This window comes from Anastrepha ludens, chromosome 2, assembly GCF_028408465.1.
Source record: "Anastrepha ludens isolate Willacy chromosome 2, idAnaLude1.1, whole genome shotgun sequence".
Taxonomy (NCBI): Eukaryota; Metazoa; Arthropoda; class Insecta; order Diptera; family Tephritidae; genus Anastrepha; species Anastrepha ludens.
Genome location: NC_071498.1, coordinates 54,027,839 through 54,042,399, shown reverse-complemented (window position 1 = coordinate 54,042,399; position 14,561 = coordinate 54,027,839). Strand labels below are relative to the sequence as shown.

Below are 14,561 nucleotides of genomic sequence, written 5' to 3'. Positions count from 1 at the left end.
GTGTAAAGGAATGAATTTATGTACATATACAGGATTTTTTCCGCCCTCACTTTGTTTGAACGCAGTAGTTGTGTACATGAGCGCGTGCGTGTTTGTGTTGGTTGGTAGATATATGTTGACTCGTGTTCATGTAGTTGCATTTGGTAGTTACTACTTTGGATTCTGTCTGAATTTTCGATGCGACAAACTCGCTCACAGCCGCTTAACTGATAGTGCGTTTTAGCATGCAAGGCATTTGCCTTGCAATGCTGCGGCACCGCGCCCCCCCAACCTTCTAAAAACGAAATTCATTTAAATTTTTAAATGAAAAATTTCATTTACTTTTATGGCCAACATTCACATTTGTTCGCATAGTGGGCGGAAACAATTTGAATTGCTATGCTGAGCAGTGCAAATGAGCAGTTTGGTTGGCTGGTTGGTTGACTGGTTGGTTGGTTGGTTCGTCGGTTGATTGTGGGGTGTCTCATGAAAAATTCATAAAAGCAAAAGTTACGTTTATAAATTCAACAGCAGCTACACACTAACGGCAGCCGCAATAGTGGCATTGCAACATAACCAACTTCAACACCAGAACCAGCAAATTTACACACACACACACAGAAACGCACTTGCCAACGATAAGGCAGCAATAGCATTGCTTTGCTGGGAAGTGTATTTCGTATGCAAATTAGGAAACAAATGAATATTACGTAGAGCTACGTACGAAGCTAAATAATAGTCAAGGTTTTTTTCTCATTTAATGAGTGGATGTACCCTGCAGTTTAACCTGCTAGTTTTGAACCACTTTACTTCCAATTTGCTTTGCAGCTGAATCAGTTAGTCTCATTTTTTTAAATTGCCCTGCGAACCTAAAATGGTGTTTTTATAGGAAGATTTTTCTTAGCAGAAGTGCAGAAATGTCACCAAAACTGGTCAACTCTTAGTCAATGCTCCAGTGTCATAATAATTAACTATCTAGTCAGCCACTGTAACAGCATTTGACGAGTGAATGAACTATTTTAGACACAAAAGCTCTAGACCAATTTGGGATGAAAATCACCAGTTTCCGACTAGTTAAGGAAAATATATAAAAACCATAGAAATTAAGTCTCAAAAGGGCTTTAGTATGAATTAAAACAAGTACAAAAAACTAACTCTGTTAATTTATTCCTCCTCTTAGTCTCAGTTTCTTAAAAGAAAATTAAAAACTTTATAAAAATTAAGTAATTATTCTGTTTTTCAAATTCACATTCCACAATAAATAAGTTGCCAGCCTATGCATCAGCATTACACTACTTCCTGAACTAGTTTATAATGGTCACAAAAAAATGAGTCTAGTTTATGGCGAAAATCACCAGTTTCGGACTAGTTAAAACAAATAAATAAAAACTGTTAAACTAAATTTCTGAAAGCTGTTTATTCTGAATTTAAAAAAAATTAAACAAAACCCTTTTCGATATTTTAATTTATTGTTCGCCTTAGCAAGGCTCTATTGGCATGAAAAAAACATATTTATTGAAATTGTTATTGAAATTCTGTTATTTAAAATTCATATTGCCCTACGAGTTACTAAAGGGTGGTTAAGTTTCAAGGGCCGGTGTTGTCATTTCTCTTTATTATGATAATAAATATTGGTATGGCTCAATTACGCATGGAAAAAAATATCGCTCAAATGACCGCCGCGGCCTCGGCGGCACACCTCCATCCGATGCTCCAAATTTTCGATGACGCTGAGGCATAATTGAGGTTCTATGCCGTTAATGTGCCGAATTATCTTATCCTTAAGTCTTGAATTGTTACTGGCTTATCGACGTACACCTTTTCTTTCAAATAACCCCAAAGAAAGAAGTCCGACGGCGTCGTTGACGTTTAGGTGTGGGTCCCATTCAACATCGACCCGTGAAATTTAACCATCCTTTAGTTGCCAGTCTATGCATCAGTATTACACTACTTAGTGAACTAATTTATAATAGACTCGAAGAACTCTAGTCGAGATTGGGCTGAAAATCATCAGTTTCGGACGAAATAAATAAAATTTACTTAAAAACGTTCCATAAGCATTTTCGTATGAATTATGGCAACTACATAAAATTCTTTTTTGTCTTCATTTTTTGGATTTTATTTAACCCGTTCGCTTACGATTTTCTCTTGCTTCGACTTGAATTTTTTGAGTTATAATCGTGTTATAATTATTCTATATTTGGCATATCTACATAAGATTTCAAGCTCCCATATCTATTTGATTGCGCGCTGTAGCAACTACTTCTGAGCGCATTTAGAGAATAGCAAAATCGCAACAGTGTTTCCATGCATGTCTGGAATTCGTCAGAGCGATTCACTTAGCTCCGTCCTTTTCAATGTTGTGATGGACCAGAAAATTAATGAGGCCACACTGAAGCATCCCCATATTATGCTATGTGGACGACGTTGTTCGAATAGCCAACTCAGAGGATGACCTATAGTGTCTATTACACCAATTTGTAGTCACTGCAAAAATATTTAATATGGAAGTTTCGACTGAAAAGACAAGGAGCTTATATATATAACACCCTTATTTGTGGTATGAGTCTTGATGTTGTGCCACAAATGGAGGGACCTACAGTTTTAAGCCGACTCCGAGTGGCAGATATTTTTTATGAGGAGCTTTTTCATGGCAGGAATACACTCGGAGGTTTGCCATTGACAGCCAAGGGGAGTTTCACCGAGATTCGAACCTACGTTCTCTCTGTAAAATCCCAATGGTAGTCACGCACCAACCTTATCTTAGTCATATCAAAAAATCCAATAAGATGCAAACTGAAAATAGATCGAATTGTTACTGAACAAGAGTTGAAGTTTAAATACCTCAGGCTGAAGATCTCCTGACCGCAACATTATTAAGAAAGTGCTAGAAAGACGTGCTCAAGGGGGCAATGTATCAGAATGCCTTAGAGACATAATATGGAAGAATAAGTACTTAAGAACGGAAGGTAAAATTCGAATGTACAAATCTGTAATAAGGCTCCTTCTGACGTATGGAGCAAAGGTGTGAGATGAAAATGCAAAAACAAAGCAAATGCTACGCACTACAGAAATGCAAGTTCTACGATCCATCGCTGAAAAACAGATCTAGATTGCGCAAAAAATTAAGCAATATGGAAGGAAACAATATGGCTGCTCTTGCGACGGGCACATTGGACAGATATTCTCAGATACAGATATTGAAAATTCGTCCGTTCTGATACCATACAGGTTGAAGGAGATGGAAGGGTAGAAAGGCCGAAAGTTATTGACACTATTAAACTTGTAAGAACTAGAAGACGAGTTTGGAAGGACCATATACCAAGGGCACCCAGTGATTGAATTATAAGGATTGTTAGAGATTCTAAGCCTAACGCAAGACGTGCACTACGGAGACTTCCGAGACGATTGAAGGAGTGCTGGATATCTACGTTTTTATAGTATTTTATTTCTATTTTATTATATTGCATTTGCGATTTTAAAGAATTTTAGTTTCACTCGAGTAGTGAAATGTAATTTATATTGCGAGAAGCTTACTAGAAAAGACAAAGAAGAAGAATAATAATATTTATATGCAACGCTTACTGAAAGCTATTGACTTTAAATTTTTTGTTATAATTCAGCCGCCGTAACCGAATGGGTTGGTGCGTGATTACCATTCGGAATTCACAGAGAGGTCGTTGGTTCGAATCTCGGTGAAAGCAAAATTAATAAAAAGATTTTTCTAATAGCGGTCGCCCCTCGGCATGCAATGGCAAACCTCCGAGTGTATTTCTGCCATGAAAAAGCTCCTCATAAAAATATCTGCCGTTCGGAGTCGGCTTGAAACTGTAGGTCCCTCCATTTGTGGAACAACATCAAGACGCACACCACAAATAGGAGGAGGAGCTCGGCCAAACACCTAACAGAAGTGTACGCGCCAATTTTTTTTTTTTTTTTTTTTTTATTATTGAAAAAAAATTTCTTGCTAAATTCTGGAAAAATTTTCCACCAACACTGCAGCAGTTTTTTAAAAATTAATTTGCCAGCTAACTCACAAATGAGTCAATATTCGATCACTCTTAATAGTAGCATACAAATATGACTACTGTTATTGTTACGGTTCACCGAATAGAAACAAATAGGTAGAATGCTGATGGTAAGCCTATAAATATGCGAAATTGTGCTCAGGCAGCGTTGGGGCCGGTTGAGTTATAAAAAATGTTTACACATTTCATTCCATATAAATTTAAATGCAGCTATTCAAAATAATATTGCGGAGAGTCTAGGCACTCTTTTATATGATAGTATATTATTTCCTTCGATTAATTGCACATACAAACTCTAATAGAGAAATATTTTGCATAATCCTGTAACTGGTGGTTTTGCAACTAGTACAAAACTAGTTACTTTCGAACTAGTATAACTTCTTCCACCCTATATCAGTTCACGAACTGGAAGTAAGTAGTTTGAATTTTTACTGCACGGTACAAGTAAGCTGGAGCGCGTATACTTGTGCATAACTGTGCAGTTACATTAGCACCACTCCACTGTGCCATTGCAATCTGTGCGCTAATTGTGCTTTTTAATAAAGTGCGCATTACATATACGTGTACATATAGAAATTTGCATACATTTTTAAGTGCAGTCCAATGCAGGCGTACTTAGAATATACATTTAGAAATATGTGAGAAAAAATGCAAATGTAGCGCGAGCATTGAAAATTTATGAATGTTATGTTTTGGGTTCCGTTTCAACTTGTTTCTAAATAATTTATTTAATTAATGTCTTATTTGTACTTGTGTAAAGTATGAATTAGGTTGGGGAATAAGTGCGTAGCGTTTTTATCGAATGCTTTTATTTATACAATAACAAATAATTTATCAATAAGTTAATAAATTATATATTCGCCGTTACTGTTTACAGCCTCTTGCTACCTCTCGAACAATTTGTTAGCGCAGTTCCGCCGAAAATCGCTTGGTTAGGTGTCAAAGAAGTTATTAACCCCGTTTTTACGGTCCTCTTTGTTATCGAAGGTAACGTCCTTCATATTGTTTGACAGGGAGCGGAAAAGATTGATAATCGTTCGGTGCAAGGTCCAGAGAATACGGTGTATGCTGAAGGACCTCCCATTTGAGCTTTTAGAGTGCGGATTTGACGATTTGTGCAACATTCAACGTTGTCGTGAGGGAGTATGATTTGACCACGTCGACCAGGTCTCTTCAGTCGAATAGTATTATTCAGGCGGTGTAGTTGCAAAATATGCAGAGCTCCTTGTTGACCGTGGCATTCTTTTTGAGCGTTTCCCGGTGCACCATGCCCTCCCAGCCACACCAAACACATATCTTGATCTTCTTTGGATTAAGATCCTACTTGACTCGCGGCTTTGGCGTATCTCCTGGAGCCACCCACTCTTTTCTTCGATTGATATTGATGAATAGGCACCATTTGTCAACTCCCGTAACTATTCGGTATAAAAAGCACTGTTTATGGTTTAGGGGCGACTTTTTTGTTTTTTCATTGAGCTCGTGAGGCACCCAGACTCCTAATTTTTCGGTAAATCCTATTGAAAGAAAGTGATTGAGAATCATTATATGGTCGAAGTTCATTTTGTAAGCCAAGTCAGGACTTGGCGACGGTTCTCCTTCAAAAATGATTTGAGACGTTATTCATCGAATTCAGAAGGTCTTCCGCTGCAGTACGTGTTATAGACGTCAAAGCCGCAATTTTTCAACATTACAAACTCGCCTATGACACCCTCTCCATACACGTAGCAAACGTCCCGGTGTCGATGAAAAGCAAAGAAATTCAATGTCGAAAATATTGATTTTAGCCTCCTGGGTATTCCGTTTCAAAGCCTCGAAAATAATAAAAAGTTGATTAACTCAAAAATACGATTACCATAGTTTGGTAGAGCAGAAAAAGTTCTATCGAATGAATACTTACCCCTTTGCCAAAGAGCAAACAAATAGTTGTAAAATAAAAGAAAGTATAAAAACGCTACGAACTTATTCCCCAACCCAATACAAATAATTTGAGTCAATAAATAAAATATACAAATAATATAAGACACGGAAAAACTAAACTTTTCCTTGACAGTAAAACTTCGCATTAAAGGCATGAAAATACTGCAGAGAGCTGAGGTGGATCAGACAAACACGCCGAAGGACACACCGCAGCCATCTCAAGATTGCTCTGCTCTAGAAACTAGACTTTTAACTGTAATGCCTCCCTGAATTGCTACCCTTTGGGACTAGTCGACCCCCGATGTATACCAAGTCAACCGAAAGGAAGGTTGGACATTCTCAGAACAATTTCGAACTTCACCTTTAAGGAGGGTAAAGGCTTCAGTAGCGCCTAGCGCTACTTCGGTTAGAAACCTCTGTAGTGATCCAGAAGTATAAAGAAAAGCTTAGTGTAGCGTTGTTTGCAGAAGATTTCAATGCTGGTATATTACAAGATACAAAACATTGAATAACTATAGTACAGGGTAACCTTCTGACCACTTTGACCATTTAATTCAATATATTTTTATGGAAATATAAGCACGAAAATATAAATATGAAAATATAAATATCCATTCTCCCAACAAAACTATATAAATCCACTTTTCAAGCTACATGAAAATTACAAAAAAAAAAAAGCAACTTATTTCCATACAAATTTTGGACATTTTTGTTAGAATATTTAGAAGAATTTTGGGTACGCAGTTTTATAGCCAATTCAATTTTGATATATTAAAGCAAACTTAAAGTGGCTCAAAACTCGCGCTGATTTTTGACGAACTACAATACTTTTTTTAATACTGGATATTCTATTTAAAAAATGCCAAGCATTCGACTTTGGTTTTTCGCAGGAATCGGTAGAATGAAGACGTTTGGATAGAGAAAAAATTTTAGCAATGAGTTTTAATGGTTGGTTAATGGTAGTAAAGGGTTAAGGTATGGGCCTTTAGCACTGCGACCATATTGATCTATTGTGCACCCTATGCTGTCTATTGACTCTTAAGTATGCTTATGAATTGTACCAGCTCCTTCTGAGGGAGTGATTGAAGGTCTTCATCTGTAAGCATGAACTAGTTTAAAAATCTTTTCCTTCTATGCGTCAACTCCGGACATTCGATGATGAGATGTTCTATAGACTCCTCATCTTCGCAGCAAAATCTGCAGGTGCTGGTGTTAGTTATGCCTAAGTTATGTAGGAGTTTGTTGTAGGTGAAGTGACCCGTGAGGGCGCCTGTGAGAGTGCGAATGCTCTTTTTGTTTAAAGTGAGGGCCATGTTTGCTCATTTAGCGTTGAAACTTTGGAACTTTTTGGAGTGTCTAAGACCCTCTACGTTGTTCCAATGCTGATTTAATAGAGTTTTGTCCCAGTAGTTTACTTTTTGTTTTAGGCTGTTTTTGTTGAATCCGAACATGGGACTAGGTCCGATGAAATTTACATCTGCCTTTTTTTGGCTTGCAAGTCTGCCTTTTCGTTGCCGTCATATCCCTCATGTCCTGGTAGCCAAATTAATGAGACATTGTTTTTGGATGCCAGGTTATTGAGTGCCTTGTGGCATTTTAAGAGAGTTTTTGAGTTGTAGATATAGCTATCTAAAGCTTTTAGAACTGATTGGCTGTCCGAGATTATTCTAATCTTTACTCTCTTGTGGTAAAACCACCTATACATAAACTGTTAGTATTGCATATCTTTGCTGCAGTTCAATACTGATTTGCCAAAAAAAGTCTCCACTAATTTTCGTTTTGTTAATAAATTGCTTTTTGTTCGCATACGCACCCAATATGCCCAGCCGATAGTTTATTGTAACTACAAGTATTTGCCCGAAGCTTGCCAACACAGAACCATCGTACGGATTACCGCTATTCCATTCGTAGGATTCACCATGAACAAATACCAGCACCGGATATTTGCTTTGACCACCACTCCCACTGCTGCTGCCAGCGCCATTGCCGGCGCCGGTGTTGCTGTTACTGCTGCTGCCACTACCGGGGGAGTCACGAGATGCAACTGTAAAAAAATGAAAAAATACGAAATTGAAAATTAATTTTATTTTAATTTGTTTTCAGTTTTGTTAGTCAAATATTTGCACACTCATATGGAGTTAAGGTTGTAATTGTGATAGTCGATGTAGGAAAGAAAAGTTTGTACGCATTAGCTTAGCATATGAACGCATATTTTCACACTGTTTCAATTACTAGAAAAAAAGCAAATTATTTTTTATTTAAATAGGTTGATGTCTGCCAAAATCGACAAAAGCGTCATCGCGCCAATTAAAAAGAAGAAATCTGAAGCCTGCCGTAGCGAAAACTTTAAACGTCTGCATTTTTTTTAGAGAAAATTTCCATACGATTTATTTGGAAAATTGTTCACACTTTGCGCAAAGAAATTTATAAACAAATATTAGTTGTTGTGTTAATAGGTGGTCGGAAAGCTTTTTCTAAAAACTAAAACAGAAAAAAATCGAAACTTTGAACCATGATTCAATAATAAAAGGTTGTACAAAGTTTGTTATCAGATTTCTGATGCCAGTTAATCCATTGATGTAATTAGGAAGTAAGCGAAAAAGAGCCATAAGTTTATTCCCTTTCTGAACAGGTAGTAAAAAATTTGAAAAAGTCTATGTGAACCGGGGCATAATTTTGTGAATGGCACTTAATTATTTATTATTTAAGCTTAACTATTCCTTTGGATTTGTCGCTTATTATAAATAAGTTTAGAGAAAAAAAAAATCCATTATTTTTGCGTAAAGCTTCAGTGATATTATCGACATCTTCTTTCTTCCTTGTACGTCCACTTTTTGTTAAATGTTTGTTCAACAGTCCCATTTTTTCCTGTTTTTGGATAAAGGGTAGGTCAATTAATAAAAATTATTAAAAAAATTTCAACCAAGGCAGTTTAAGATGACTGCATGATAAAGTTTAGAGTTTACGACTTTTCACCAAGTGTTTTCTACTTCACGTCATTAACCCTTAACTACTGAGGTGGTGGTAAATTTTACACCTCGTAGTTTGTTTTCTCTCTCACTCTCTGCAGTTTCATTCTCTTGGTATCTTCTCGTCATCGTATGATTATTATTCAGTTGTGTTTCTACAGTCGGGGGTATTGTATAAGCGGAGATATACCACTGCTGGTGTCAAAATTACCACTTGTCCGGGGTTACGTATTTTTTTAATAGCAATTATTTTAACACCACATCAGACTAAGCGTAAGTATTTAATAGAAAATAAAATACCACTTCTCAGGCTTAGCGTTAGTTTTTCGTGGAATCATTTTGACTACTCCTACGATTTATTGCAACTTATTTTATTAGGTTATGTCAAATTCAAGCAAATTAAATGACTTAGCGATAGCCAGATTGCTGGAAGACGATGACGAAATCAGTGACGTTGATGATGAAATTGCTGATCCAGATTTTTGCCTTCAAGATAGTGGTACAGATCATATAATGAGCATTGAAGATGAAGAAGGAAGTGAATGTGATGTTTCCGAGGAAGATGTTGCTAAAGAAATTGACAATGCTAATGAACATGGAGATGGAGAAGACGCAATTGAGTCAATAGGGGTAACCAAATATTTTTATGGAAAAATGGGTATAAGTGGTCAGCAAAAGAGCCAGCACGGTGCAGTAAAACTCCACTACATAACATCGTGCACTTGCCAAAAGCATTGCAGCAAAACCTTGAAGATGGAATAATTGGATTTTGGTCAACTGCGAAAAAGTTATGCTACATTTGCCCTAGTAGGTTGAAGCGGAAGACTCCACATGTTTGTTTGTTTTTTACTAAGCCTATGTGTATGGGATGCAGTAAACGCGTATGCGTGAAGTGTGCAAATAAGGAATTTGATGAGTAAAAATCCTCCAAAAAGATTGATCTGCAGTTTTTTTTTTTGAACATAATTTTTGTTTGTTTTCTTTTTTGTGATTCTAATGTCATAAATTTGGCTGTTAAAAGTGCCTTTATTTAGTTTTGAATTTTTTCTTACACTTTTTTTTAAGTTATGTTAGTGCTGTTTTTTTAGTTTTAAGAAAAGTGACTATGAAATAAAGTCCTTGTTTTGTTAAACTAAAAGTTTGTTTTCTTTAAATTTATTACTCTCTTCTTCTTCTTAATTGGCGCGATAACCGCTTACGCGATTTTGGCCGAGTTTAACAAAGCGCGCCAGTCGTTTCTTTCTCGTGCTAACCGGCGCCAATTGGACACACCAAGTGAAGCCAAGTCCTTCTCCACCTGATCTTTCCAACGCAGAGGAGGCCTTCCTCTTCCTCTACTACCACCAGCTGGTACCGCATCGAATACTTTCAAAGCCGGAGCGTTTGTATCCATTCGGACGACATGACCCAGCCAACGAAGCCGCTGGATCTTTATTCGCTGCGCTATGTCTATGTCGTCGTAAAGCTCATACAGCTCATCGTTCCATCGTCTGCGATATTCGCCGTTGCCAACGTGCAAAGGTCCAAAAATCTTACGCAGAATCTTTCTCTCGAACACTCCAAGCGTCGCTTCATCGGATGTTGTCATCGTCCAAGCTTCTGCGCCATACGTTAGGACGGGCATGATGAGAGTCTTGTAGAGTGTTAGTTTTGTTCGTCGAGAGAGGACTTTACTGCTCAGTTGCCTACTTAGTCCAAAGTAGCACTTGTTGGCAAGAGAGATTCTACGTTGGATTTCAAGGCTGACATTGTTATCGGTGTTAATGCTGGTTCCTAAATAAACGAAGTCTTTTACAACCTCAAAATTATAACTGTCAACAGTGACGTGAGTGCCGATACGCGAGTGCGCCGACTGTTTGTTTGAAGACAGGAGGTACTTCGTTTTGTCCTCGTTCACCACCAAACCCATTCGCTTTGCCTCTTTATCGAGTTTGGAGAAGGCAGAACTCACAGCGCGGTTGTTAAGGCCGATGATGTCAATATCATCGGCATACGCCAACAATTGTACGCTCTTATAAAATATTGTGCCTGAGCGATTAAGTTCTGCGGCTCGTACGATGCTCTCCAACATCAGGTTAAAGAAGTCACACGACAGCGAGTCACCCTGTCTGAAACCTCGTTTGGTATCAAACGGCTCGGAGAGGTCCTTCCCAATTCTGACGGTGCTGCTGGTGTTGAGCAACGTCATCTTACACAGCCGTATTAGTTTTGCGGGGATACCAAATTCAGACATAGCGGCATACAGGTAACTCCTTTCCGTACTGTCGAATGCAGCTTTGAAGTCGACGAAAAGATGGTGTGTGTCGATTCTCCTTTCATGGGTCTTTTCCAAGATTTGGCGTATTGTGAATATTTGGTCGATGGTAGACTTTCCAGGTCTGAAGCCACACTGATAAGGTCCAATCAGTTGGTTGACGGTGGGCTTCAGCCTTTCACACAATACGCTCGCTAGGACCTTATAGGCGATATTTAGAAGACTAATCCCGCGGTAATTGGCACAAATTGCAGGATCGCCCTTCTTATGGATTGGGCAGAGCACACTTAAATTCCAATCGGCAGGCATGCTTTCATCCGACCATATTTTGCATAGGAGTTGATGCATGCACCTTACCAGCTCCTCGCCGCCATGTTTGAATAGCTCAGCCGGCAGTCCGTCGGCGCCCGCGGCTTTGTTGTTCTTTAGCCGTGATATTGCTATTCTCACCTCGTCATGGTCGGGTAACGGAACGACAATTCCGTCGTCAACGATTGGGGTATCGGGATCTTCACATTCTCTATGACATGCGCAGCTGTCCCCGTTTAACAGGTTCGAGAAGTGTTCCCTCCATAATTTAAGATTGCTCTGTACGTCAGTCACCAGATCGCCGTCTTTGTTCTTACAGGAAAACGCCCCGGTCTTAAAACCTTCTGTAAGCCGCCGAACTTTCTGGTAGAATTTTCGGGCGTTGTTCCTATTGGCCAGCATCTCAAGCTCCTCGCACTCACGTATTTCGGCCTCTCGTTTCTTCTGTCGGATAATACGTCTCTCTTCCTTTTTCAGGTCTCTGTAGCGATCCCACATGGCTCGCGTTGCGCCCGATCGCAGCGTGGCTCTATAGGCAGCATCCTTTCTTTCTGCGGCAGCATGACATTCCTCGTCGTACCAATTGTTTTTTCGGGCTCGCCGGAATCCGATTTCTTCTTCGGCGGCGGTACGTAGGGAGCGAGAAATGTTGCTCCATTGCTCGCGCATGCCGGTTTGTTGGGCAGTGCTCTCCGAGAGCAGGAGTGAGAGTCGAGTGGCGAATCTTCTGGCTGTCTGTTGTGATTGCAGCTTTTCGATGTCGAACATTCTTTGCGCAGGTAGATGTACGTTTTTTGCTGCACAGAGGCGGGTGCGCAGTTTGGCTGCAACAAGGTAATGATCCGAGTCGATGTTGGGTCCTCGGATCGTACGTACATCTAATACACTAGAAGCGTGTCTTCCATCTATCACAACATGATCGATCTGGTTTCGCGTTTTTCGATCAGGAGACAGCCAGGTAGCTTGGTGGATTTTTTTATGCTGGAATCTGGTGCTGCAGACTACCATGTTTCGGGCCCCGGCGAAGTCGATCAGCCTCTGTCCGTTACCGGATGTTTCGTTGTGCAGGCTGAATTTTCCGACTGTGGGACCAAAAATTCCATCCTTGCCCACCCTGGCGTTGAAGTCGCCAAGCACGATTTTTATGTCGTGGCGGGGGCAGCGCTCATAGGAACGTTCCAAGCGCTCATAGAAGGAATCTTTGGTCGCATCGTCCTTCTCTTCCGTCGGGGCGTGGGCGCAAATTAGCGATATGTTAAAAAAACGCGGTTTGATGCGGATTGTTGCGAGACGCTCGTCCACCGGAGTGAACGACAGTACTTGGCGACGAAGTCTCTCTCCCACAACAAATCCGACACCGAATTTGCGCTCCTTTACATGGCAGCTGTAGTAGACGTCGCAAGGTCCTATGTTTTTCTTACCTTGCCCCGTCCATCGCATCTCTTGGATGGCAGTGATGTCAGCCTTTACTCTCACGAGGACATCAACCAGCCGGGCAGAGGCACCTTCCCCATTAAGGGACCGGACATTCCAGGTGCATGCCCTCAAATCATATTCCTTATTTCGTTTGCAGGGGTCGTCATCAGTAAAGGCAGTTCTCATCCGAGGCTTTGCAGTTCTTTTCATTGGGGGGGATTTTTTAAGTGGCGGGTCCCAAACCCAGCGCACAACCAGCTATCCTGGAATGTTTCGCCTTCTCACGTTAGCTCACTCCCGAACGGGTGTTCGGAAGCTACCCAGAGGATACGTGGGCTAATCCCGGCCGTTGTGAGCTGCTTGAACCATATGTAGAAGAATCGTCCTGGCCACTCCCAAGTGAATGGCCATCAGTAACTTTCCCCACTTGCGTGGACTTCTACACATGGAACCATCCTTCAAAATTTATTACTCTATTCATTTAAAAATGTGTTTTAGTATTCCAATTAAAAACATTTGGTTTAAAAAAAATGTTTCGTTCACAAAAATTATTTATAGATTATGAAGGGGTAAAATTTACCCCCACCACAGTAACTACGTCCAAATATTTCACCTCAGTAGTTAAAGGTTAAAAAAAAATTATCGAAACTTCACTAAAAATTATTTGGAAAACTAGTGTGTTTTTTCAGCTATGTAAGAAGGAACTGAATAAGAAGAGTGGTTGTATATACCTTCCTTTAACCCTGCATAACCAATCATATTTTTAATACATTTTTACTAATGTTAGTCACATCGACTAACGTGATCTAAAAACTGCTTCCAAAAAGCCAGGAGCACACCAGATACCCCAAAACCTATTGAAAAAGAACGTTATGAATATTTTAGATTGTACAAGTAAATAAAAAACAAAGCTTTTCACGTTTGGTTTTTATTTTATTTTATTTTATTTTTTTTTTTTGACGTGATAACGTCTTATAATTCGATTTAACAGGCTGCACGCACGAAAAAATGTGTCGTTACCTTGCTCATTAGTGTTACCTTGCTCTTTAGTGTTACCTTGCTCTTTAGTGTTACCTTGCTCTTTAGTGTTACCTTGCTCTTTAGTGTTACCTTGATCATATGTAGTTACCTTGCTCATTGCATTGAATGAACTGCAAATTCTTTCACCATTCGAAAGCTACATCCTCCGCGAGTAACATGGATTATATTTTATTTTGGAAATAGGGCTCGAGATATAGTTCAAAACGTGGACCCGGGTAACCTTCGGATGTGTATGTACAATATGGATATCAAATGGAAGGTGTTGGTGAATGCTTTAGTCCAGAGTATTTTTCATGCCGCTCCGTGACTAGGGTCTCGAGATAGAGACCAAAACGTGGACCCTAGAATGTGTTTGTACAATATGGATATCAAATTGAAGCTGTTGGTGAATGCTTTAGTACAGAGTATTTTTCATGCCGCTCCGTGACTGGGGTCTCGAGATATAGGTCAAAACGTGGACCCGGGTAACCTTTGGTTGTGTATGTACAATATGGGTATCAAATGAAAGCTGTTGATAAGTGCTTTAATACGGGGTAATTTGTTATGTTATGTTATGTTATGTTATGTTATGTTATGTTATGTTATGTTATGTTATGTTGTGTTATGTTGTGTTATGTTGTGTTATGTTATGTTATGTTATGTTATGTT

At 39.3% G+C, this 14,561-nt stretch overlaps 1 protein-coding gene across 1 annotated transcript in view; it reads right to left on the bottom strand.

Annotated features, from left to right (window-relative positions):
- Positions 1–9,022, bottom strand: part of LOC128862377 (neuroligin-4, X-linked) — a 96,918-nt gene extending 87,896 nt beyond the window's left edge. Inside the window, exons 1-2 of the mRNA XM_054100997.1 lie at positions 8,986–9,022; positions 7,738–7,968 (exon numbers count right to left, since the gene is read on the bottom strand). Coding sequence (XP_053956972.1) covers positions 7,738–7,968; positions 8,986–9,022 — 268 coding nt within the window. The remainder of the gene's footprint in view (positions 1–7,737; positions 7,969–8,985) is intronic.
- Between the last annotated feature and the right edge of the window lie 5,539 nt (positions 9,023–14,561).